This window comes from Achroia grisella, unplaced genomic scaffold (genome assembly GCF_030625045.1).
Source record: "Achroia grisella isolate CSIRO2021 unplaced genomic scaffold, CSIRO_AGI_Agris_v1 utg241, whole genome shotgun sequence".
In the NCBI taxonomy this organism is placed as follows: Eukaryota; Metazoa; Arthropoda; class Insecta; order Lepidoptera; family Pyralidae; genus Achroia; species Achroia grisella.
The window spans coordinates 5,103,511-5,129,401 of record NW_026712734.1 but is presented as its reverse complement, the minus strand read 5'-3'; the positions used below and the strand labels follow the sequence as shown (position 1 = coordinate 5,129,401).

At 41.7% G+C, this 25,891-nt stretch overlaps 1 protein-coding gene across 1 annotated transcript; it reads right to left on the bottom strand.

Moving 5' to 3' along the window:
- Nucleotides 1-15: 15 nt before the first annotated feature.
- On the bottom strand, nucleotides 16-25,891 carry LOC131842544 (solute carrier family 12 member 9). Its single transcript, XM_059191114.1, has 21 exons — nucleotides 25,568-25,891; nucleotides 23,564-23,701; nucleotides 20,186-20,308; nucleotides 17,808-17,942; nucleotides 17,144-17,278; nucleotides 15,696-15,898; nucleotides 14,579-14,783; nucleotides 13,504-13,683; nucleotides 12,711-12,800; nucleotides 11,462-11,577; nucleotides 11,020-11,105; nucleotides 8,683-8,884; nucleotides 8,427-8,558; nucleotides 7,997-8,104; nucleotides 7,608-7,756; nucleotides 7,203-7,394; nucleotides 6,862-7,085; nucleotides 2,727-2,857; nucleotides 2,328-2,431; nucleotides 1,327-1,438; nucleotides 16-99 (listed from the first exon to the last, which is right to left on the bottom strand). The coding sequence occupies exons 2-21, from the start codon at nucleotides 23,682-23,684 to the stop codon at nucleotides 19-21; spliced, it is 2,829 nt and encodes a 942-aa protein (XP_059047097.1). The 5' UTR covers nucleotides 23,685-23,701; nucleotides 25,568-25,891; the 3' UTR covers nucleotides 16-18.

The following is a 25,891-nucleotide window of genomic DNA, read 5'->3' as shown; positions in this document are numbered from 1 at the left end:
TTATCTTACCTGATTGTTTTATAGCGCCGTGGAAGTTACTGACTTGAGTCCTCGGACTAGGATGGTAGGCGACAGATCTTTGGTAAAGTCATCTAAAATCTGTTGAAAAAGAAAATATCACATTCATTATTATATATAATACATGAATATAAATTAATAAACATATAATAACAATAATAATACCTCAGGACAATTCACACAGCATCACCTAATCCTAAGCTAAGCAGATCTTGTGGTATGGGTATAAATATTTAAATACAATTTTTTGTTAAATTAATACTATTCATTTTTTCCCATTACTGCCCTTCAACCGCTTTCTGTTTTTACCCAATTGTTAGCTGATAGAGAATGCCATATGGCATTAAGGTCGCAATTTGTACATTTGATGGTAGAGGGTTAAAAATTTAGGCTTGTATGCATTTTTAATGACGATAAAAAAAAAAAAAATTTGATCCAAAAAAAATTGGGTTGGTCCAGATTATAAAAAATACATAACCTATTCTTAAACCTGTGTAGTATCCTACATATAAAAAAAATTGGGTTGGTCCACTTAAGAGTATAAAAATAAAAAATACATATCGTATTCTCAGACCTATGTAGTATCATATAAAATCATCAACATCAGTGACCTTATATAAGTACACAATGTAAATAAACTGGTTTAAAGCCAGTTTATTAAAAATTCAGTACCACTCTCTACCGTCGCTACCACCCTCCATACGTAATACTCAATCCTCAGCCATCGTTAAGAAGCCATCTTTAAGTTAAATCTCACATTCTCTCCCTGTAAATACTCGCATGTTCACTTCTTCTCCACTTCTTTTGCTTCTTACATTTAGTATAGTGTGTTATTTGTGTAATATTTATATGTATGTATACTTTTTATGTGTGTATATATGTATGTATGTATTTAGTAATTTTAATTTATTTACGTAAGAGAGGTTTTTTTTTTTATCTCTTTAATTTTTTTGGGATTTTTGTGCACAAAATGTGACGATGACAATCCCATCGTACCTATACTAAATAACAAGAATAAACTAAAAAACTTAATCTAATATGATACCATCCAGAACAATAACTTGGCTGCATCGGAAGCTGGTTCTGCCAATATTTCATGAAATACTCCTATGTCTAACCTATTTAACATTAAAGCTTGGATATTCTATTCTTTCGTATATTCGCATATTCTCTTTTATATGCGTTACGAACACATTCCAAAGAAGAGAGGTAGAGAAAAAATATTAATACAAAAAACTTGATGTTCGTAGGTGGTTAAAATGTGCTACATGAATAAATGATTTTTGATTTCATTTCATTTGAGTATACCTTTAAATACTGTTCGCATATCGGCTCGTCTGTAGGTGACGGTGGCTCGGGCAATTGCACGAATGTCACCGCCGTGCCTTCACCACACCGACCCCTTATTATGTTGTTCACGCTAAAAGAAAAACAATATATAATATGTCAGGACTATTCACATAGCGCCATCTAGTTCTTAGTTAAGTAGAGCATGTATTATGGGTACTAGACAACTGATATAAAAACATTTATACATTTTTTTTTGTAAATATATACATAGAAACACTTGGATAATAAAAATTATACTCATTTATATTATATACATTCATGAGTAATATTATAGTTTGTACCGTGCGAGGAATCAATCCGGTGACCATTGGAAGTAAGGTGTACCACCAATCCACTAAACTATTGAGGCCGTCAAAAGAACAATTACTTCGTTAAAAGTATAACAATATTGTTTAATACATTAATATGATTGAAGGTATCATGTTAACTTAGTTACGCAGTGTTAGGGAAAAAATGGAAGCGTGTAAAGGATATCTGTCAATTCATACCTTTTCTCCGAGATTTTTATGCTCTTCATCACATATCAGGGTCCAGGATATGTGTGAGCACAATGTCACTCGTTAAAATCTTAGTTTCAACACTAGTTTTTAAATATACATCAGGGGGAAGGGAATTGTTAGTAATGTGCATTGATGATCTTATTGCTAGCAATGCACCATGTCAGGTTGACCTCCACGCGGTTCCCTCTGGAAACCATCGTGATAAATTCTTGGTGAATTTGTCACGATGTGCTAACTGACCTGACCTCATGCTCATCTCATGATCCTCCACTGGTGCCCCGCCAGGGTATACCGTTAACGCAGGTGGGGACACCATTTCATTATCATGCATAAAAAACATATGTTAGTACATCGTGCGCGCGTGTGGGGTCGTAAAGTGTGGTCTGTGCAACTGTCATGGTAGGGAAAAGAGGGTATGCAAAAAATTTTAACACACAAAATAAATAAAAAATCACTTACGTCTGTAAATAACTTAAGGGCACCCGTTGGAATATAGCGTTATCATCGGAGTGCAGCTCACTGGACCATTTGGTGGCGTTGTCCAGGGATGGCCACTCAGTGACCTGTGTCACGAAATTATATCTTAATTTTGTTCGTAGTGTGCACCTATATGCCAATTAACTAATTTCTGGTTAATTTGTCATGATGGGCTGACCTGACCACATGTTCATCTTATCATCCTCAACTGATGCCCCGCCAGCGTATATTAACATCAAGCGAATATTTTTTTTTTTCTTTCTGCTTTATTTAATAACTGAACCAATCACCATGCAATTTAGCAAAAAAAAGCAATCCTTTTTAGCTTGTCATGGTATGGCGAGAAAAGTCGGTGAAAGAAACTAGTAACAGAATACTTACAATGTGCGCAGTGGCGTTGATTCTGAGGGACTTGAGAAGTTCATCCAACCGCTCCTGAAGTGGTCGGGCTTCAGACATGAGGGGGGCATTGCCCTCAGAAGTGGAACCCACAGTCACCGATCTACCTGCTTCTGGAAGGAATATATAACTTTAAGTTTATATACCAGATGACTTAAATGAGGGGCGCGGCCACCATGACCCGCAGCCGCAGGTGCTGCCAGCCGCGCGCCGACCGCACCACGGCGGCCAGCTGCAGCGGCACTAGTGTAGTACTGAATTGTCAAGTGGTGGTGGTGGTGGTGGTGGTGGTGGTGGTGGCGGGGGGGCGCGGCCACCATGACCCGCAGCCGCAGGTGCTGCCAGCCGCGCGCCGACCGCACCACGGCGGCCAGCTGCAGCGGCACTAGTGTAGTACTCGCCTTGTATGACGGTGGGCGGCGAGTGGTGGTGGTGGTGGTGGTGGTGGTGGTGGCGGGGGGGCGCGGCCACCATGACCCGCAGCCGCAGGTGCTGCCAGCCGCGCGCCGACCGCACCACGGCGGCCAGCTGCAGCGGCACTAGTGTAGTACTCGCCTTGTATGACGGTGGGCGGCGAGTGGTGGTGGTGGTGGTGGTGGTGGTGGTGGTGGTGGTGGTGGCGGGGGGGCGCGGCCACCATGACCCGCAGCCGCAGGTGCTGCCAGCCGCGCGCCGACCGCACCACGGCGGCCAGCTGCAGCGGCACTCGTGTAGTACTCGCCTTGTATGACGGTGGGCGGCGAGTGGTGGTGGTGGTGGTGGTGGTGGTGGTGGTGGGGGGGGGGGGGGGGGGGCGCGGCCACCATGACCCGCAGCCGCAGGTGCTGCCAGCCGCGCGCCGACCGCACCACGGCGGCCAGCTGCAGCGGCACTAGTGTAGTACTCGCCTTGTATGACGGTGGGCGGCGAGTGGTGGTGGTGGTGGTGGTGGCGGGGGGGCGCGGCCACCATGACCCGCAGCCGCAGGTGCTGCCAGCCGCGCGCCGACCGCACCACGGCGGCCAGCTGCAGCGGCACTGGTAGTACTCGCCTTGTATGACGGTGGGCGGCGAGTGGTGGTGGTGGTGGTGGTGGCGGGGGGGCGCGGCCACCATGACCCGCAGCCGCAGGTGCTGCCAGCCGCGCGCCGACCGCACCACGGCGGCCAGCTGCAGCGGCACTAGTGTAGTACTCGCCTTGTATGACGGTGGGCGGCGAGTGGTGGTGGTGGTGGTGGTGGTGGTGGCGGGGGGGCGCGGCCACCATGACCCGCAGCCGCAGGTGCTGCCAGCCGCGCGCCGACCGCACCACGGCGGCCAGCTGCAGCGGCACTAGTGTAGTACTCGCCTTGTATGACGGTGGGCGGCGAGTGGTGGTGGTGGTGGTGGTGGTGGCGGGGGGGCGCGGCCACCATGACCCGCAGCCGCAGGTGCTGCCAGCCGCGCGCCGACCGCACCACGGCGGCCAGCTGCAGCGGCACTAGTGTAGTACTCGCCTTGTATGACGGTGGGCGGCGAGTGGTGGTGGTGGTGGTGGTGGTGGTGGTGGCGGGGGGGCGCGGCCACCATGACCCGCAGCCGCAGGTGCTGCCAGCCGCGCGCCGACCGCACCACGGCGGCCAGCTGCAGCGGCACTAGTGTAGTACTCGCCTTGTATGACGGTGGGCGGCGAGTGGTGGTGGTGGTGGTGGTGGTGGCGGGGGGGCGCGGCCACCATGACCCGCAGCCGCAGGTGCTGCCAGCCGCGCGCCGACCGCACCACGGCGGCCAGCTGCAGCGGCACTAGTGTAGTACTCGCCTTGTATGACGGTGGGCGGCGAGTGGTGGTGGTGGTGGTGGTGGTGGTGGCGGGGGGGCGCGGCCACCATGACCCGCAGCCGCAGGTGCTGCCAGCCGCGCGCCGACCGCACCACGGCGGCCAGCTGCAGCGGCACTAGTGTAGTACTCGCCTTGTATGACGGTGGGCGGCGAGTGGTGGTGGTGGTGGTGGTGGTGGTGGCGGGGGGGCGCGGCCACCATGACCCGCAGCCGCAGGTGCTGCCAGCCGCGCGCCGACCGCACCACGGCGGCCAGCTGCAGCGGCACTAGAGTACTCGCGCGCGCACGCATGAACCGCGTCCGCAGGGCTGCCAGCCGCGCGCCGACCGCACCACGCCAGCCACACGTGGGCGGCGATGGTGGTGGTGGTGGTGGTGGTGGCCGCGGCTGCCATTACCCGGAGGTGCTGCCAGCCGCGCGCCGACCGCACCACGGCGGCCATAAATACTATTTCTATATCTCTAGTGGTGGTGGTGGTGGTGGTGGTGGTGGCGGGGGGCGCGGCCACCATGCTATGGTCAGCCGCGCGCCGACCGCACCACGGCGGCCAGCTGCAGCGGCACTCGCCTTGTATGACGGTGGGCGGCGAGTGGTGGTGGTGGTGGTGGTCCGGTGGCGGGGGCGCGGCCACCATGACCCGCAGCCGCAGGTGCTGCCAGCCGCGCGCCGACCGCACCACGGCGGCCAGCTGCAGGAAGTTCGCGCCGACGACCACGGCGGCCAGGCAGCGTTCTCGCCTTGACGGTGGGCGGCGAGTGGTGGTGGTGGTGGTGGTGGTGGTGGCGGGGGGCGCGGCCACCATGACCCGCAGCCGCAGGTGCTGCCAGCCGCGCGCCGACCGCACCACGGCGGCCAGCTGCAGCGGCACTAGTGTAGTACTCGCCTTGTATGACGGTGGGCGGCGAGTGGTGGTGGTGGTGGTGGTGGTGGTGGTGGCGGGGGGGCGCGGCCACCATGACCCGCAGCCGCAGGTGCTGCCAGCCGCGCGCCGACCGCACCACGGCGGCCAGCTGCAGCGGCACTAGTGTAGTACTCGCCTTGTATGACGGTGGGCGGCGAGTGGTGGTTTGGTGGTGGTGGTGGCGGGGGGCGCGGCCACCATAGCAGCCGCAAATAAAAAGACGCGCGCCGACCGCACCACGGCGGCCAAAAGAATCATTGTATGACATATATATGACCCGCAGCCGCAGGTGCTGCCAGCCGCGCGCCGACCGCACCACGGCGGCCAGCTGCAGCGCCACTACTGTAGTACTCGCCTTGTATGACTGTGGGCGGCGAGTGGTGGTGGTGGTGGAGGTGGTGGCGGGGGGCGCGGCCACCATGACCCGCAGAGCTGAGACCGCACCACGGCGGCCAGTCGCGCCTAGGTAGTACTCGCTCGGTGGGCGGCGAGTGGTGGTGGTGGTGGTGGTGGTGGCGGGGGCGCGGCCAAGACCCGCAGCCGCAGGTGCTGCCAGCCGCGCGCCGACCGCACCACGGCGGCCAGCCCAGCAGCCTTGTATGACGGTGGGCGGCGAGTGGTGGTGGTGGTGGTGGTGGTGGCGGGGGGGCGCGGCCACCATGACCCGCAGCCGCAGGTGCTGCCAGCCGCGCGCCGACCGCACCACGGCGGCCAGCAGAACCGGCACGAGGAGGGAAGTCGCCTTGTATGACGGTGGGCGGCGAGTGGTGGTGGTGGTGGTGGTGGCGGGGCGCCGCCGCCAACAACACCAGCCGCCGCTGCTGCAAGCCGCGCGCCGACCGCACCACGGCGGCCAGCTGCAGCGGCACTAGTGTAGTACTCGCCTTGTATGACGGTGGGCGGCGAGAATGTTAGAACCGCACCACGGCGGCCAGCTGCAGCGGCACTAGTGTAGTACTCGCCTTGTATGACGGTGGGCGGCGAGTGGTGGTGGTGGTGGTGGTGGTGGTGGCGGGGGGGCGCGGCCACCATGACCCGCAGCCGCAGGTGCTGCCAGCCGCGCGCCGACCGCACCACGGCGGCCCGCTGCAGCGGCACTCGTGTAGTACTCGCCTTGTATGACGGTGGGCGGCGAGTGGTGGTGGTGGTGGTGGTGGTGGTGGGGGCGCCGCCACCATGACCCGCAGACGCAGCTGAGGCAAGCCGCGCGCCGACCGCACCACGGCGGCCAGCTGCAGCGGCACTAGTGTAGTACGACGGTGGGCGGCATTAGTACTCGCCTTGTATGACGGTGGGCGGCGAGTGGTGGTGGTGGTGGTGGTGGTGGTGGCGGGACCATGACCCGCAGCCGCAGGTGCTGCCAGCCGCGCGCCGACCGCACCACGGCGGCCAGCTGCAGCGGCACTAGTGTAGTACTCGCCTTGTATGACGGTGGGCGGCGAGTGGTGGTGGTGGTGGTGGTGGTGGTGGCGGGGGGGCGCGGCCACCATGACCCGCAGCCGCAGGTGCTGCCAGCCGCGCGCCGACCGCACCACGGCGGCCAGCTGCAGCGCGAACAGCGCGCGCACGCTGAACGCGTCCTCGGGCTGCGGCCGCAGCAGCTCCGCCAGCCACACGTCGATGTACTGCAGCGACGGCGACCGCCTGCCATTACGGATTCAGTTCATGTGAATAAATACTATTTCTATATCTCTACTGCTATGGTCATCGTTGAATAGTACCACTCATTCGTTTGAGCGAGAAGCAGCGAGGCGCACTGACCGTTCGACGGCGGCCATATCCAGGCGGTAGAAGTTCCGGCAGAGGCAGACGTTCTTCCCGACGCAGAGCACGTCGGACACGATGCGCACGTACTCGTGCGGCGGCAGCTGGTCGCGCGCGTCCGCACGCGTCGGGAACACGCTCTCGCCCGACTCCAGCTCGAACTGGTCCGTCTTGTACGGCGACGCCGGACTGCGGGTGGTTTTTTTATCAGTCAGGTATGATCACGGACAACAACGTGACCTGTATACATTGTTTTTCCAAGTGTAGTTTTTATACACCTTACAGTATAAAATAAAAAGATGTGTTACAGAAGAATCATAGCATATATACGACATACACGATATACACTTGATATAATGAAGCCGAGAGCTGAGAACCTGTGAGTCGCGCCAGGGTACTCACTCTCTGAAGAAGTCGTGCGACGGGTGCGCGTCCCTGAAGCCCAGCAGCAGCGTGTCGGGCTTCATGGCCCCGAGTCCTGAGAGCCGCGCCAGCTGCGCCGCGCCGTCCCGCACGGACGCCGCCAGGCACAACTCTACGAACGCCTTCACCTGCGCCCACATTATATTCCATTCTCATTTAATCCCATATTTCAAACAGCAGAACCATGAATTACAGAAGTTTGTAGAATGTTAGAAGACAGTATGTTCTAATTTGTAATTAATATTAGATCCATATCCGGCTCGAAGGACCAATATTCGGGTTGTACCGAAACTACGATGATAATGTACGAGCTAGCATCGTACATTATCAATTACAAACTATTCTTTTTTTACAAAGAAAAAGGTTACCTTGAGATGGTCGATGAGTTTCAGCCAGTACTTGTGCTCAGCCGCGAGTGGGTCACCGCTACCGTCCAATTGTCCCACTCGCACGTGGCCCAACACGAACAAACCGCCCTGTTACATATTATTATATAGTAAACAGTATCTTGTACATGATACTATCATAATGAATGTTGCAACTGAAAACCAGTTTCTTGTCAGTTCTTTGCTCAATAGCAAAGTGAACAGATGGGCAGTATTGTCATCTCATAATTCTGTAATAGACCTATATGAATAAATATATTTTGAATTGATTTAATCAGAATAACATTATCTAATGTTAAATTATTTTAAATAAAATACGAGTAAGTTTTATTTGCGTATTCCGCAGCATTTTCAAAAAGTACTATCATTACAATGAGCAAAACTAATTGTTAATAATATATTACTCACACACCTTTTTCTGGTCATTCACGAAATCAATAAGCGGCGCTGACTGCCTGGGGGAAGCTATGAGGAGCAGCATCTGCGGCCTCCAGAACTTGACGTGTTCACGACGTGGATCCAGGAGTAGCAGATATTTTCTGACCTATAAAACATCATGATATATTTTAATAGCACAGAGCAGTCATGTCAAAGACACGGCTTGCAGACTTCTTCTGATTCCTTGGCTGTACCAATAAGAATATATTTGTATACTATTCTATAGTTACTTGGTGGAAGATGAGGGCCTGGCTGAGGCTGCCCCACTTGGGGTCGGCGGCGGCGGGTGACAGCAGGTGCAGCGCCACCACCAGCGAGCTGCAGGCCAGCGCGGCGCCGGCTGCATACAGCGGTCGCAGTGCGAACACCAGCGCCGCGCACCCCGCCAGCCCCGCCAGCGACGTCGCCCACGAGAACTGCTTGAACGTCGGCCTGCACACCAACCGCTCTATTATTTAGCTTTTTTTTATACTACTTAAACCCCCAGTGGCAAACGACACTGTTGCTCGTTTGCCATCAAGTAAATGGTTACCGTAGCTTATAGACTTCTGAAACACCACGGGTGTTACGTGCGTGTTGCCGGCCATTAAGAAACTTTAATATACCCTTCTTAAAAAACCCCATGCTGTAGTCTCATGTAAAAACTTCGGCAGATAGTTAATTCCACAATCTAAGAAGCTCATCTGAAACCGCACTGTCCGAGACCACTTAGGTTCTAGCATGAGGGGATGAATTCTCTGTCGACGGCGAACGGTGCGAGGGTAAAAGGTAGCTGTGGGCATCATGTCGAACAAGACACTCTGTTGTATATTCGGTAGAAAACACAAAACGAAGTGAAGTCTCGTTTCAAACTAAGTGGTTCAATACCGAACCATATTGAACCACTTAGCTGATCTGCACGTCTCTGAACCGAGTCAAAAGGACCGAGCTGGTATCAGGGTGCTCCTGCCGAAAGATGAGAACAGTACTCCATATGCGGCCGAACCTGTAACTATTAGTCAAGAGTAAGAGAAATCTCTGGGCCACAATGAAGTACCGCTTCATTCTATTGAGCACACCGAGTTTTTGGACGCCAGCCTCACCTTTTCTTCAAGGTGATTGTGGAACTGAACTGTGTTAGGAATGTCGACACCGAGAATCCCAATGCTCTTAGAGATGATAACGGACGTGTTCTGGAATTGCGGAGCCACAGTAACAGGGATTTTCTTAGCAGTGAACGCGCAGGCTTGTGTCTTACTAGGGTTAAATTGAACTAAGTTCAGTCGCCATCGGAGACTCAGGTAAAAGTACTCTCGATTTCAGACACAAGCTGTCCGCGATTTGCCTCTACACTACACTCGCACAACAGAAAGAGGGATATTAGCACAGCCCGTATAGTAAGCGTATGAGCGTAATATCGTATGAGAACTGCTTGGACGTGGGCCTATACACAGACCGGTCTATTGTTTAGCGTACGAGAACTGCTTGAACGTGGGCCTGCACACCGACCGTTCTATTGTTTATAGACTACGAGAACTACTTGAACGTGGGCCCACACATAGAGAGTACGGGAACTACTTGAACGTGGGCCTACACACAGACCGTTCTACTTTTTATAGAGTACGAGAACTACTTGAACGTGGGCCTACACACAGACCGTTCTACTTTTTATAGAGTACGAAAACTACTTGAACGTTGGCCTACACACGACCGTTCTACTGTTTATAGAGTACGAGAACTACTTGAACGTGGGCCTACACACAGACCGTTCTACTGTTTATAGAGTACGAGAACTACTTGAACGTGGGCCTACACACGACCGTTCTACTGTTTATAGAGTACAAGAACTACTTGAACGTGGGCCTACACACAGACCGTTCTACTGTTTATAGAGTACGAGAACTACTTGAACGTGGGCCTACACACAGACCGTTCTACTGTTTATAGAGTACGAGAACTACTTGAACGTTGGCCTACACACGACCGTTCTACTGTTTATAGAGTACGAGAACTACTTGAACGTGGGCCTACACACAGACCGTTCTAATATTTATAGAGTACGAGAACTACTGGAACGTGGGCCTACACACAGACCGTTCTACTGTTTATAGAGTACAAGAACTACTTGAACGTGGGCCTACACACAGACCGTTCTACTGTTTATAGAGTACGAGAACTACTTGAACGTGGGCCTACACACGACCGTTCTACTGTTTATAGAGTACAAGAACTACTTGAACGTGGGCCTACACACAGACCGTTCTACTGTTTATAGAGTACGAGAACTACTGGAACGTGGGCCTGCACACCGACCATTCTAATATTTATAGAGTACGAGAACTACTGGAACGTGGGCCTACACACAGACGGTTCTATTGTTTATAGAGTACGAGAACTACTGGAACGTGGGCTGGACGCGGAACGTTCTATTGTATAGCTTATGAAAACTGCTTGAACGTGGGCAACACCAAATTAAACAATTGCAAGAAAAGAAAAATTAAACACTTTTAATAATAGCTTATAACACCAATAGCAACGGTATCACTGGGTTAATAAGTTAGTGGAACTGTAACTCTTGTTATACTAACCTGAAGTTAGGCGCAGACGCTAGATCCAATCCCAAACAAGCGAGATTTATTGCAAAGTAACTTGTCATGAATAGCACAGAATTCACCTGAAAATATTATTTATTTATAAACCTACTAATCACTTAAATATAACTTTTTATTTAGACAGATGGAATGGTTAATAAGCAAATAGCACACCTGTTGGTAAGCAGTAACCCTTGCCTATATACATACATGAACAGCACTAGGGACAACACGTTCTCATTTGACATATCTGATACCACTCAAGCATTGCCATCCAAAAGACTATACATGAATAAATATTCTGTCGTGTCAATAGTAAACCTTAATATATTTAGACCAGACCTTGGCAAGTTTAATGGTATAAACTGTTGCCTTCAGGTCGTCCTGCGATCAAGCAAATCGCTAGACATATTTTTGATATCTACTTTTGAGGACTAACCTGCGCTATAGCGTTGAGGGATCCGGCCATAATGCCCACTTGTACTAGAAGCCACGACGCAATCACAGCCAGCACGGGGTTGCCGGACCGCGACACCATCGGACGCAGGAGGAAACCTGACCAAATGCATTTTCTATACGAATAGCTGTGTTTACACGTACGCTCGTTACGCGCGAATACGAGTACTAATATATAATAATATTCGATTATACAATCACAAACTGTTTACTAAAATGACTTAAGACCTGTATATGATTATGGCTAAATAAATTTATTATTTATTGAAATAGTACATACTGGTAGACTACCAGCATTAAAAATTAGACAGAATAGAGTGACTACCAGTCACTTTATTCTGCCTACTTTTGAATTTCAAAATGTATTTATATTTGGTAAATATGTACATTTCAAAAGAATAAGAGGCGAGTTTCTTATCAGTTTTTAGCTGGAATGCTCACCGAACTGATGGTAGTTTTTGACATATCATACGAGTGTGTAATATTTTTTTTTTTTTATTCTGCCTTTTTGGTACAAACAGTGAATCTATATTTTACAAATATATATATATATAGAATAAGACAACGAGTTTCTTTTCAGTTTTTAGTAGAATGCTATTAATAATGGTAGTTTTGACATAATGAGTGTAATAGAAATTAAGAAAGAAAGAAAGAAAATATTTTATAGTTTAATATAAAAAATACAATATAAACATGAAATATAAAAAACAATTAAACATAGACATATAATTAAACATAATTATTAATTAAAAAGTCAATTAACAAGTTATTTTATATGATTAAAGATATATTGATTTGATTATTATTATCATTAAGAGTTCTGCAAACATTACGTTTTTAAAATGCAACATCACAAAATGTAGGACCTCATCCGTACCCTGGACACACAATGTCACAATTTGTAGACCTATTCCCCTAGCTAATATGTGACGCAATTTATTAATTTATGGCTTTAACCGTATGTTAAAACAGTAGTAGCAAATCTGCTTTGAGAACTATAATGCTCAAACCCACAGACGCCATCCTCAACCAGCACTGGTCGACGTCAAACGTTGCGTCGATGACGGCATCACACAATCCAGTGAGAAGCACCGCTCATCACGCGACACATATGAGGGTGGATACATGTGCTTCATGAGAAGAGGTCACAGTTTCATTTTAAAACACTCTTCCTTACCAAAAAACAAATTAACACCATACCTTCTCATAAACAATGCATCGGATTTACTTACCGAAAATATTATCTTTCGCGAGCGCTTCCAAAACTCTAGATGCTCCTATTAAATTGGAGAGTCCAGCCGAGAATGTGGCCATCAGCATCCCTGTAACAAAACATCAGTATACTTGGTACGGCTCCTACAATCATTAAATAGTATAAAATGATATTGTCCCTGCTTTATTTATTTCAGTTGTCTAGTATCCATAAGACAAGCTCTGCTTACTGTGGAACTAGATGGCGCTGTGTTAATTATATAGGGGAAAGAAAAATATATGTGCCTATTTAGTGTACAATATAGATTTTTCTATATGAATATATTTATATTTACATAGTATAAAATGAAGGCGTCTCTGCATCTGTTCGCTTAGATCTTTTAAACAACGCAACGGATTTTAATGTAGTATTTAGCTATAGATAGAGTGATTTAAGAGGAAGGTTTATATGTATAATACATGTACATCCGTGCGAAGCCAGGGCGAGTAGCTAGTTTACAATAAAAGAACTAAGAGACTAAAGCTCACTGATGATATTACTAAGTTTAAATTGACTTTGAAAGACTATTAGAAAAAAAATATAGTATGAATGAATAAAAATAAATTAATTTCTGGATGATGAAAATTCGTTTTTTTATATAATCCTTTAATAATATATTCTAATTTCTTCAATCATATTTGTACGCGTAATAGCAGAAGACAGTAAACTTATTATTTATTCTAAGACCTTTGTTACTTGTACTTCCCAAGTAGAGTTTGTATTAATGTGGAAAAATCATTTACGCGTACGAAACGCATCATGAACCTACATACCGACGGCTATGAAGGGTGGCCACACGTTCAGAGGCAGCAGGTACACGTAGTTGTTCTGCAGCAGGGCCCGTGAGCACGTGGCCGCGGACAGTGCCGCCAGCGCTGCGTACGAGACGCCCGTGAAGACCAGCGCCGTCAGCGTGCCCAGCGGAATGCTGCGAGATGGACTCTTCAGTTCACCTGCGTAACACATATTCATCATTTTTTTGTTTTTTATTAATTTATCACAAACTGAAATCACCTTTGTGTTTACAAAAGTCCGTTATGTTCATTTTTGATATATCAATCCCATCAAATTTAAAATATATTTATACATGTAGGTCTATTACAGACTCTTATGATATGTCAAATCCACTATCCGTTCGGAATGATTTCGAGATGAGAGAACTGACAAGAAAATCAGCTCGTATTCTTATCAAATACATGTTGTACATGTACGTAATAATACAGATTCATTTTTAAATTCAAATTTGGGAGAATAATGTGACCACCAGCATTGCAAAAGCAAATAGTCTAATCAGTGTTCGTAAACCGAACAGACCAGTCCCCACAAGCAGCACCCGGTCAGGAGTTTGACGGATATATATATATATTATGTCTCCCTTTGATGGGGTGATACACTTATCATTGCGGGTGAAAATCATTAAACAATGACAAATATAAAAGAAATGATGGTGATGAAGATTTTTTAAACGGCAGACTGACTGACTGACTGAGAAAAATTTCTACATGTGTTTAGTATTACAGCTTTTGGAGAAGTATGAAAGTAAGTGGATGAAGTTGTAATTATTATTGTGAGGGAAGTTACCTCCGAACTTCTCACGTTAACAGAGTAACTATAGTGGTGTTCAAGTAAATAACGTAGAATAAGATAAACAAAATATATTTCTAATCAAAATAAAATAATATAAAAACACATTTAATACAATATACAGATAAGTTATAGATACATCAATACGACGACAGACAAGATGCAACACACTCTCTTTTCAAATATTCAAACATACTTCATCTGCCATACCAGCCAGTCTAGACATCGATTGCAAACCTCGTTCTAACAATTATTAATACTCACCACTCATATTCGCGCCCGCCATTACCCCAGTAACCCCCGTGAACAGCACCCCGAATACAGACGCAAAGTCTACCATATCACCGTTGGTGGTCGTGTAATCCCTACCATACTCTGGATATAGGTTCTCGTAGAACGTCTTTGAGCTAAGTCCCGTGTAGGTGAAATTTGTTGCGTTTACTAATTGGTTTGTGTCGGGTTTCTCTATCTGTAAAAAAGAAGAATTGGATAAAAAATATAATAATATAAACTCAGAATAATTTATTCAAAAAGGAACTTTCAAGCTCCTTAAGTCTCTTCTATTTTAGTTGAGAAGAACTTGGAAGAAACTTACCGGAAAATAAACTACAAATTTAAACAAATTATTAATAAAAAAAATAAAGTAGAATAAATTAGAAAGAAGAGAAAAAAAAAATGAGTATTTTATTCAATAAAATTCTTGTAATATATATCTGATACATGAGTTAATAAATAAAAAAATATATCTTATATATAAAATTCTCGAGTCACAGTTTTCGTGTCAATTATTATTCTCATGAAAATATATCTGATAACATTTAGTCAATGTTAAATAAAAAATATATTTAATATTTATTATAAATTTAATATCATTATAACAGCTTTATTCAATTAAAAATGCAGTTACCCGTATTAATAGATATAATCTTTATTCAAGTAAATATAATAATGCACTTTTGAATTGTCTTAATGTTTATTCTAGCACACATTCGATACGCAGGATCATTACAAGAAGTGGGAGCAAAAAATTTGCGTGTTGCTCTTTTAAATATATCTTAAGTAAATACACATCAAGAACGAGGCATGCGACAATCAACATAGAAACCGATATAACTCATTCTTAGCGCAATCAGATAATATTGTCAGCTCTATGAATTTTACGTTTTTTTTTCTACGAAAATGTTTATAATTCTTCAATTTTGTAATAATAATAAAAGAATTATAGCAAAATAATCAAATTTAATGCAAAATAGTTTTGCGACAATAATAAAAAAGAACATTGCAAAATTAAAGAGTATATAAATCTTCAATTTTACAATAATCTTTTTTAATGAAAGTAATATAGGTGAATTTAAGTTATAAGTGAAATAAAACCACGTACCTCAGCCGGAGGTGTGACGAAGAAACTGATGAATGCACTAGACAGACAGACCAACATGGTGACCCATATGGCCAGGCTGGTGCGTGCGAATAGCGAAGCGCCAGCGAGCGACACACCGAGCCCAACCGTGTTCAGTATAGAGCGATACAGGAACCTGTACCACCAACCATCTGGTATACCAGGGCTCGATTTCACCAGATACCCTGAAGAACAGATAATCTATAATAATAATAATCTCAGGACAATTCACACAGCGCCATCTAGTCCCAAGTTAATCTACCTAAAACTTGTGTTATGGCTACTAGATAACTGATAAATATATTAAATAGATTTTTTTTCGTAAATACATACATATTATATATAGAAACCACCCAGACCGATACAAACAATCATAATCACGAATAGAAATGTTACAGATGAGTCTATATTCATTTTTTTTATACAGCCTCGGTAACACAGACTACCCTTTGTCTACAAAAAGGATATGGATGGGGGCGAAATGGGGGATGAAATGTTCTAGCAGGTTAAACATATAAAAACTGCACAATCTCACACCTCTAACCCCTATAGCAAAGGAATAATGGTGAGATCCCTTGACGAATACATTTTTTTTCTGAATACTCATTCAAGATATTCTTGAAATTGAAACCATATATAACTACCGATAAACTAATTATAATTTATTAAGAATTTTGTAACAGGTAACAACCATTTTTGAAATAAGGGAATAATGGGACAAATTGCAAAGGAAATTAATATATATAATTATTGAAACGAATGCAACCCTTATAGGGTTAGGAGTGTAAGATTGAGCACAAGACTATTTTAGATGAAAAACAACAAAATTTAAAAAATTAAAAATAAAAATAAGTACAAAAGACAGTCTTATCGCTAAAGCAACCTATTCAACAACCTTTAGAGAGTATTTTAAAAAATTGAGTAAGTGGCGCACGAGTGGAAATATAAAATTATATACACTTATGTAAATACTAGCTACTCGCCCCGACTTCCCGGGTGTACATGTATTATACATATAAACCTTAATCACTCTATCTATTTAAAAAAACCGCTTCAAAATCCGTTACGTTGGATCGGGCTGAAATTTGGCATGCATGTAGATGTTATGACATCGACAACCGTTAATAAAGGATTTTGATTAATTCTACCCTCAAGGAGATAAAATAGGGGATGAAAGTTTGTATGAAACTTTGTCAATTTCAAACCGATCGGGCTGAGACTTTGCATGCATAAAGCTACTATGACGTAGGCATCCCCTAAGAAAGGATTCTGATGAATTCCACCCTTAAGAGGATAAATTAACGCGAGCGAAGCCGCGTGCAAAAGCTAGTTATACATATAAACAAGAAAAACAACAATATACTAGTTAAAATGTCACAGGTAACACAGTGTAGAAGAAGGAAACATATCCACAAAGAATTTAATCTCACCATTAGTTCCAAAGTTCTCCACCAGTGCCTCAGTGCACGCTGATATGCAGAGGGCGCTGGACACCACATTGGCGAAGAAAAATAACGTGCCGATAGCGCCTCCGAACTCTGGACCTAGTGTCCTGCTTATCATGACTGAGTTTGCATTGAGGAAAAGATTGGTTCGCATAAAACCTAACTAATCTTAATCTTAGTAAGTATGTATGTGACTCATTCACGCAAAAAGTACTTAACGGATTTTGATGAAACTTTAGAATAATAGCTTATGCATCAGAATAACACGTAGGCTATATTTTATATTGAAATTTAACGCAGGTAAAACCTCGGGAACACAATGTAAATAAAATAACTTTTAGATTTAGGAAAAATAAAAAAGAAATTCCGTTGACTTTTTGCCTGTTCTTCTTAATTGAATCTGTATACCAGAACAAAATATGAATACAAAAACTTGAAGTTCATAACCTGCTAAAATGTCCTACATTAATAAATTATTTAATTTTGATTTTATATTCAGCCTTCTCAACAGGTCAACATGAACAGGTTGTTATCTTCAGTACACATTCCATACTGGCAGCCCTTAGACCTCACTTTGATCAAAATAGGACCAATGTTGGTTTGTTGGTCGGTTGGTTGATTGTTGGTTTTTTTTTAAAAAAAAGGATACAATACACTCCTCCTCCCTCCACGGCGCCGTTAGTGGATATGGCGCATATTGACGTGACGGTAAACAGCACTATTAAATAGGCAAGTGCGAACTGCGCCAACGTCACGAGCAGACCCGCGTTTCCCACTAAGTAACCTGCAACATAATGAAAATAATAATCTCAGGACAATTCGCACAGCGCCATCTAGACTCGAGTTAAGCTAGCTAAACCTTGTGTTATGGGTACTAGATAACTGTTATAAATACATAGTTTTCTTTCGTAATTACATATTATACATAGAAAACACGCAGACAGATACAAACAATGATACTCATGAATACAAATGTTTGTGCCGTGCGAAGAATCGAACCCGCGACCATCGAAATTAAAACGGTGTGCTACACCGCTAAATCACCGAGGCCGTTTATATGTATATTCATATACCCCCTATATGTTATATTGCATGTTATCGATGATATTGGAATGCTGCACCCGCCTGCGCTATCGGTTTACGCTGGCGGGGCACCAGTGGACGATGATAAGATGAGCATGACGTCAGGTCAGTTAGCTCATCGTGGCAATTTCACCATGAAACGGTGTTTTCCAGGGGAACCGTGTGGAGGTCAACCTGACATTGTTAATTTATATTCATTCCATATTGTTACGTCTGTTACAAACAATTTATGTTTTTGTTTTTATATTTTCAGTTAAAAATACTCCTACTAGGCCAGAACGCCTTCAACGCCTATCAGGTCGACATCCATGCGGTCCTCTCTGGAAACTGCCATGATTTTTTCTATTCTAAATTAGTGACCGTCATCCTGCACTGGTGCCCCATTCCATTATCATTAAAAAAAAACACACCCTGTATAACGTCATAAAAATTACGACAGTCAGATTATTTAATTATTCCATTAATTTTAGGTCAATATTATAAAACAACTGATATGTTCACACATGGTACGGACAATTATGAATCATTACAGATAATGTGCGTTTGTAGGGTCTATACATGCACGGATTCATTTATTTATTACTAGCTCTATAGATGCAGTTTCACTCGCGTTAAATTTATAGCCTACTAGCTGTTCTCGCGACTTCGTCCGCGTGGAATTTAACTTTATTTCTCTAAAATAAAAGTGGCCTAAGTTACTCCTTATTACATCAGCTACCTGCCAAAAAAAAGTCCTGTCGAAATCGGTACAGCCATTTCAGAGATTATCCGGAAAGGACAGACAGACAAGAATGTTATTTTGCTGTATATACCGTATTTATATTCATATGCATGTATTAACCGAAGTATAGTGTATGAACCGAAGATGAAAAATAGAGGAACTGAAAAGAAAAACAGAAAGAAGAAACTCAGATCGTAATCTTTTCAAATAAGATTGTAACATGTACATGTTTACAATAATATAAAAAATTAAGAAAACACAAAACTATTCATTTGCAGTATAATGGACGTTACCCAACAAAAGTTACTTAATGCAAATTTTGAACAATTACAAAATCAGTGTTAAATTTATTTTCTGACTAAATTGATTACTTGCTGTGTAGTTCTTTTTTTACAGTGGACACAAAATCATCAATGTCATTTGATTAGGAAAGAGTATTTTAAACACTATTATTGCATAGCAGCATTGTTGATATTACAACCTTGAAAGCAGGTGTAATAGCCGGGGCGATAAACAACGTAGCAAGTCAGAAGAGATTTTAGGTCATATACTTATTATTATTCATATTACTTATTTATTAATAACTAGCTTTTACCCGCGTCTCCACTCGCATAGTTTCATTAATGGCCGTTAAATGACGCTGAAATAGCAAAATGTTGATATTCTATTTTTTTGTTTTATATATATTAACTACTTTTGACAGCCTCGGTGGTCTAGTGGTTTAGCACACCGCTTTACTATTCGATGGTCGTAGGTTCGATTCCTCGCACGGTACAGACATTTGTATTCATGAGTGTGATTGTTTGTATCGGTCTGGGTGTTTTCTATGTATAATATGTATTTATTAACTAAAAAAAAATCCATGTATTTCTATCAGTTGTCTAGTACCCTCTGCTTAGCTTGGGACTAGATGGCGCTGTGTGAATTGTCCTGAAATATTAAATTATTAACTAAAAATATTTTGTTTTATATAACATAAAAAATAAAATTAAATATCAACATTTTGCTATATATATATATATATATACAATATTCTGGAAACTTACACATGCCGTGCCTACCAGTAATTAAGTCAACACTATATACCTGAACTTTTTGCAAGTGATAACAATTTAATCTTCATAGTGGATGTTCATGCTCAAATAAATGAAATAAAAAAAAAAAGCTTTGTAATTATAGGTGCGAAGCTGGTACAGGTCGCAAGTAATAAAGAAAATGATTACCCATCCGAATGAAAATGAGGGCGCTGAACATAGAAAGCACGACCGGACAGAAAACACCGGCGAAAGTGCCGACCTTCTTGATTGCCGGCCGCTCTGTCCGGAACTCACCGAACTCCACATATCCTACAAAAAAGATTTTTTTTATGATTCATAATGCACTGGAATTAGTGTGTGTGTACTATATCACTATATTTATTATAAAATAAAATGCTACTAACTAGAACCAAGAAGGGAAATCGTGAGGAACAATAATCATCATTGCCTTGCCTTTATCCCATTATTTGTGGTCGGCGCAGTATGTCATTCTCTTCCACTGATTCCTATCGACCGTCATATCTGGGAAGGTACATTGCTAGCAATGGGGACACCAGATCCCATTACTAACAATCCGCTTTCCCCCAAAAACAAAAATATTATTCATTTTTTTCACCCAATGTTAAATTTCGACGTGCGGCAACGCGCATTGACACCCCTGGTATTTCAGGCGTCCGTAGGCTACGGTCACCATTTACCATCAGTTGGGCCGTATGCTTATGTACGTCTGTTTTTATACTACATGCGTTGCATGTAGTATAAAAAAGCTTTACTTACTAATTTCTGAAACGCTTGGACGCATTTTAACGGGACTTTCACTTGCAGATAGCTAATGTTATAAGGAGTAACTTAAGGTACCTATTTTAGAAATTTTATTTATTTTAATTCCACGTGGACGAAACCCATATAACAGCTAGTATATCATACGTATTTTTTCCACCATGTGTAAAACAATACGTAATAATATTATTTGTGTCTGTACTAACATTTGTAGGCTACCAACCTCCTTACATTTACAACAGGCATATAACACAAATACATTTACTAAAAAAGTATATTGTCGAAATGTGAAATTGATTCGCTTGCTAATTACTGATTTAGAAAGTTATATGTAATTGGTGTATGTTACTTTTATTCTGATATTATATACTTCGTCATATATTAAATCTTTCATTAATTTCACTGTTGTTATCAACACGCCAACCAAACCACACATTAATTATAAGAAATCTGTAATGCTAACAAAATGGGCAAGTAAGTCTGATAATAAATAAATTATTATTATTAATAAAAATAATAACAATAAAAATAAAAAGCTTACTATAAAATTGAAGAATTCGTAAACGATAATAATGTTTTTGTAGAAAACATTTAAATACATAGCACTGACAATATTATCTGATTACACTAATAATGAGTGCGTAGCGATTTCTATGTTGATTATCGCATGCCTCTTACTTGTTACACTGTAATTATTTATATAAAAAAACATCTATTAAAAAGAGCAACACACAAGTTTCTTGCTCATTCTTCTTGTGATGAATCTGCATTCCGAATGAGTGGTAGAATCAAAATATGACTATTCAAAAGTGCTTGTAATGAGTTTATTTGAATAAAGATTATTTCTATTTCTATAACATAAAAATGTACAACTTGACTTTCTTGGCAGTTCTCAACAGAAGTAACTTCCTATTGGACGTTAGGGATAATGATAAAGAATTATAACATGTATAAGAGGCCGAATATAGGACCTAATTATTGAATACAATAAAAAAATATGAAAAAGTACCTTCCAGAGATTTTACTTTCATCTCGAACACAAGTCAACGCAATGGCCACAAGAATAGCACTGATAAAGTAGTACAGTTATCAACTATTGTGCAACCTTGAAATACATTGTTTGAAAACAATGCATTCACGCTTATTCACTATAACATCAATACCTAGTTAGTTTAGCCTCAATTGTAACTATTCTACTCAACTTACAACTCGACAGACTTTTTTTTTATTTTAATTTAGATGACACGCAAGCTAGCCCACTGTGGAAGGTCCCTCCTTGCACAGTGGGCTAGCTTGCGGGAAATTGTTCATCATCATCATCATCAGCCCACTGCAGTCCACTGCTGGACATAGGCCTCTCCCAAGGCACGCCACTGGGCACGATCTTCAGCCCTTCTCTTCCATTTTTTACCCGCAACCCTACGTATGTCGTCGCTCCGTCGGGAAATTGTTAGTAATATGAATTATTTACCCCATTGTTACCATGTTAGGTTGACCTACATGTGGTTCCCCCGGAAACCAACGTGATAAATCCGTAGTGAATTTACCACAATTGGCTAACTGATCTGACCTCACATGCATCTTATCATCTTCCACTGGTGCCCCACCGGCGTAAACCGTTAGCGTTAGTGGGTGCACCATTCCATTATCATCCATAAGAATAAAAACTCATCGTGGAAGGAGGATAGGAGATTGATAGTAATATGGACAAATAACCCCATTGTTACTATGTCAGGTTGACCTCCACGTGGTTCCCCCCCGGAAACCAACTTGATAAATGTCGTCGTGAATTTACCACGATGAGCTAACTGACCTGACCTCACGCTCATCTTATCATTTTTACTGGTGGGGCACCACCAGCATAAACCGTTAGCACAGGCAGGCACCATTCCATTATCATCCATAACACCCATTGTGGAATACCGGCCACTTACTCTATGTTATATTAAGAGGACCTTAAATTTCAAATACCAAATTCTAAATTGTCACTCCATATTATTGTTCCTCTCAGTTTCCCTCCCTGGCTCTAATTTGTAGCATTTTCTTTTATAATATATATTCTTATGGCAAACCCGGCCACGCGTTGCTGTGGCTAAGGTTCTTGAATATAATAATATTGCGACTATAAATTATGATGTCAGCTATCCTACCTTTCAAGTTGGATCAAATTGTACATAATATGTAAATCAAATTTTCAATAGATTCAGTAGTTTAGGAGTCCATCGCGGACAAACAACATGACACATAATTTTTATATAAAGATATATAATAGATGTATAATAGACACACTAATACCACTGCCTTCACTTTAATTTCACTGCTTTCTCTCATTTCAGTTGTAGTTATATTTTATATGTATATAGGTAAAGAAAATACAGAAAAAGACTTGGAATATGGAGATTCATATTATTGTCAAGGTATAGTCAAAATATACAATAAAAGAACTATAAATTTAAATACAGAATTTAGAATAAAAAATACACATCTGTCTAGCTAGTACAGTATACAACATTCATTCATTCATAATTTAAGAGCGACAGACAACACCGACTCTTGTCGGTGGAGCTCTTGCCACTTTCCACAATCTCACATAATAGTCTTTAAACCTTGATACATCACATCACCAATATACAACAATTTAAACATAAATATATCTGAGAAAGCAAGGTGCTTAGTAGCTGAAATAAGTAATACGAACTATTTCAGCTACAGGGTAAGACTTTCTACAAATCCATGTCATAATACAGAATATATGTAATAATTAATTTGCTAAAAATTATTTACCTTCCCCCATTGGTCTACCAGATGGAACATTTCTGCTGAATCTCATTCTTAGTTTGTTCATAAATCCTGGTGATCTGTAAGAGTTTGTGCTGGGCGATAGGGGGTCAAGAGTTTCCGCCATATTCAATAGCTTCGTCACTGCAAAAAAAAAACTTAACCCAAATTTATACTCTGTATTGAAGATGTATTCTCATACATTATAAATTTTTATTTTTTAATCACTCTGGGCAATTCCGACGACATGTACTTGCAAGCTAAGCTGTTTGTTTTGTGAGTACCAGACAACTGAGAGAAATATAGATAAATATACATAATAGCATAGAGGTAGCATGGTCTAAATCTCCAGACCATAGAGGTTGTGTCTTCTTAGTCGATGTTCTGAATAACAGGTAAAGAGTAATAAATAATATGAGCCAACAGACTCTATCATTTAGTACCAACATAAGAAGAGCTTGTAGGGAAATTACTGATAAGTTTAATGAGAAGCATTCATAAAAAAAACATAATTTGTAGTTGCTATTAAATTTGTTATGTAAATTGTAATTAATCTACAGACAATTGGAGTGTCTGTTTGTAATATTTAAATAACCATTTTTTACTACATGCATATGAAATTGTAAAAAAATTTTTTTTTTACAATTTTTGTCTGTCTGTCTGTTTGTTCCGGCTAATCTCTGATACGGCTCGATCGATATTGACAGGACTTTTTTTGGCAGGTAGCTGATGTAATGAGGAGTAATTTAGGCTACTTTTATTTTAGAAAAATAAAGTTATATTCTATGCGGGCAAAGTTGTGGGAACAGCTGTTAATTTAAATAATAAAATCAAGGTAATAAATAACGTAATTAGTTTATCTGCAGCAATAAAGGCTAACTACTATTATACTAGTTGACCCACTCGACTTTGTCTGTATCACACTTACTTGACATTTATCATTAAATTTCAAACAATTTACATACAAATAATCCATAACATTGTGTATATATTTACAAAGTATACTATCATATCACAAACAGACATAACATACAAATGTAAACAAATATAACAACTAATATTATAAATGCAAAAACTTATATGGAAGGATAGATGGATGTTTGTTACTCATTCACACAAAAAAATAATGAATGTATTTTGATAAAATTTTACAGTAATATAGCTTATACATCAGAATAACACATAGGCTATAATTTAAAATGATATTATTTAAATAGGGTCAAATTTAATTGTGAATGTTAAGTGTGACGCAAAGTTGAGTGGGTTAGTTAGTATAACAATAACAATAGCCTTTATTACTGTAGATAAACTAATTACCAACATGATTTTCTTATTTGAAGTAGTTAATTACATTCACATAAAAATATTATTGGTAATTTCAAATTTGTTTCTCTACTACTTATATTAAGTCTATATTTAGACGATTAGGGCATTATAATGACCTAGTAAGGACAAGTAACAATATTTAATGTTCTGACTAATATAATAAACTCTAATTGTCACTAAGAAATATAATAAGAATAACAATATTTCTATCACACTCACTGCAGTATGTTGATGCAATAAATTTAGGATATTAATGTTCCCATAATTATAAATACACCATAGATAATTATAGCTATGTACATTATATGAGAAATATGAATTGAAAGATAGTCATTCAAATCAGATCTTAATAATATTAACTAACTGATTGTTAAAATTAGGCAGAGATGCACTGTCTGATTAAATAAGAATTTAGATGAAAATTACAAATTCCACATTTAGAATATGCAACTATGTTATCACTAGTTTTGCTAAACCAATGTAATATTGCCCTGATGACCTCATCTGAATAAGAACACGATTTAGTTTCGTTTTTTCTTCAGCTATGGCTATATAATATGTATATATATTTAAAAACATACAGATTGTAATTAAAAAATAAACATTGTACTTTAGGCAAAGACAACAAAAGCAATAATCCTTTATCGAATAGATAAATAATAATAAAAATAAAAGATTACTTACAAAATTTGTCAATACAAAATATAAACCCCTATTCGGACAATGGACATGAAGACACTCTGACACAGATTTATAAATCTCACAACATTGTCTGATAGTAAAAAATACACTTCTAACGCTACTTATTGTGAATTAACACTGAATAGAGTCACCGTTTAGAAGTTCTTTGAAGTCACCACAAAGTACTTTTAAAGTCACTATTTGTTATAATTATGGTTAATGCGAACTGTAAATAAAAAGATAAACGTTTAAAATCGATTTCTGTTTAGTTTAGTAAATATTTCTATTAATTACATTTATCTTGATTTATAACAAAAACAAGTTGAA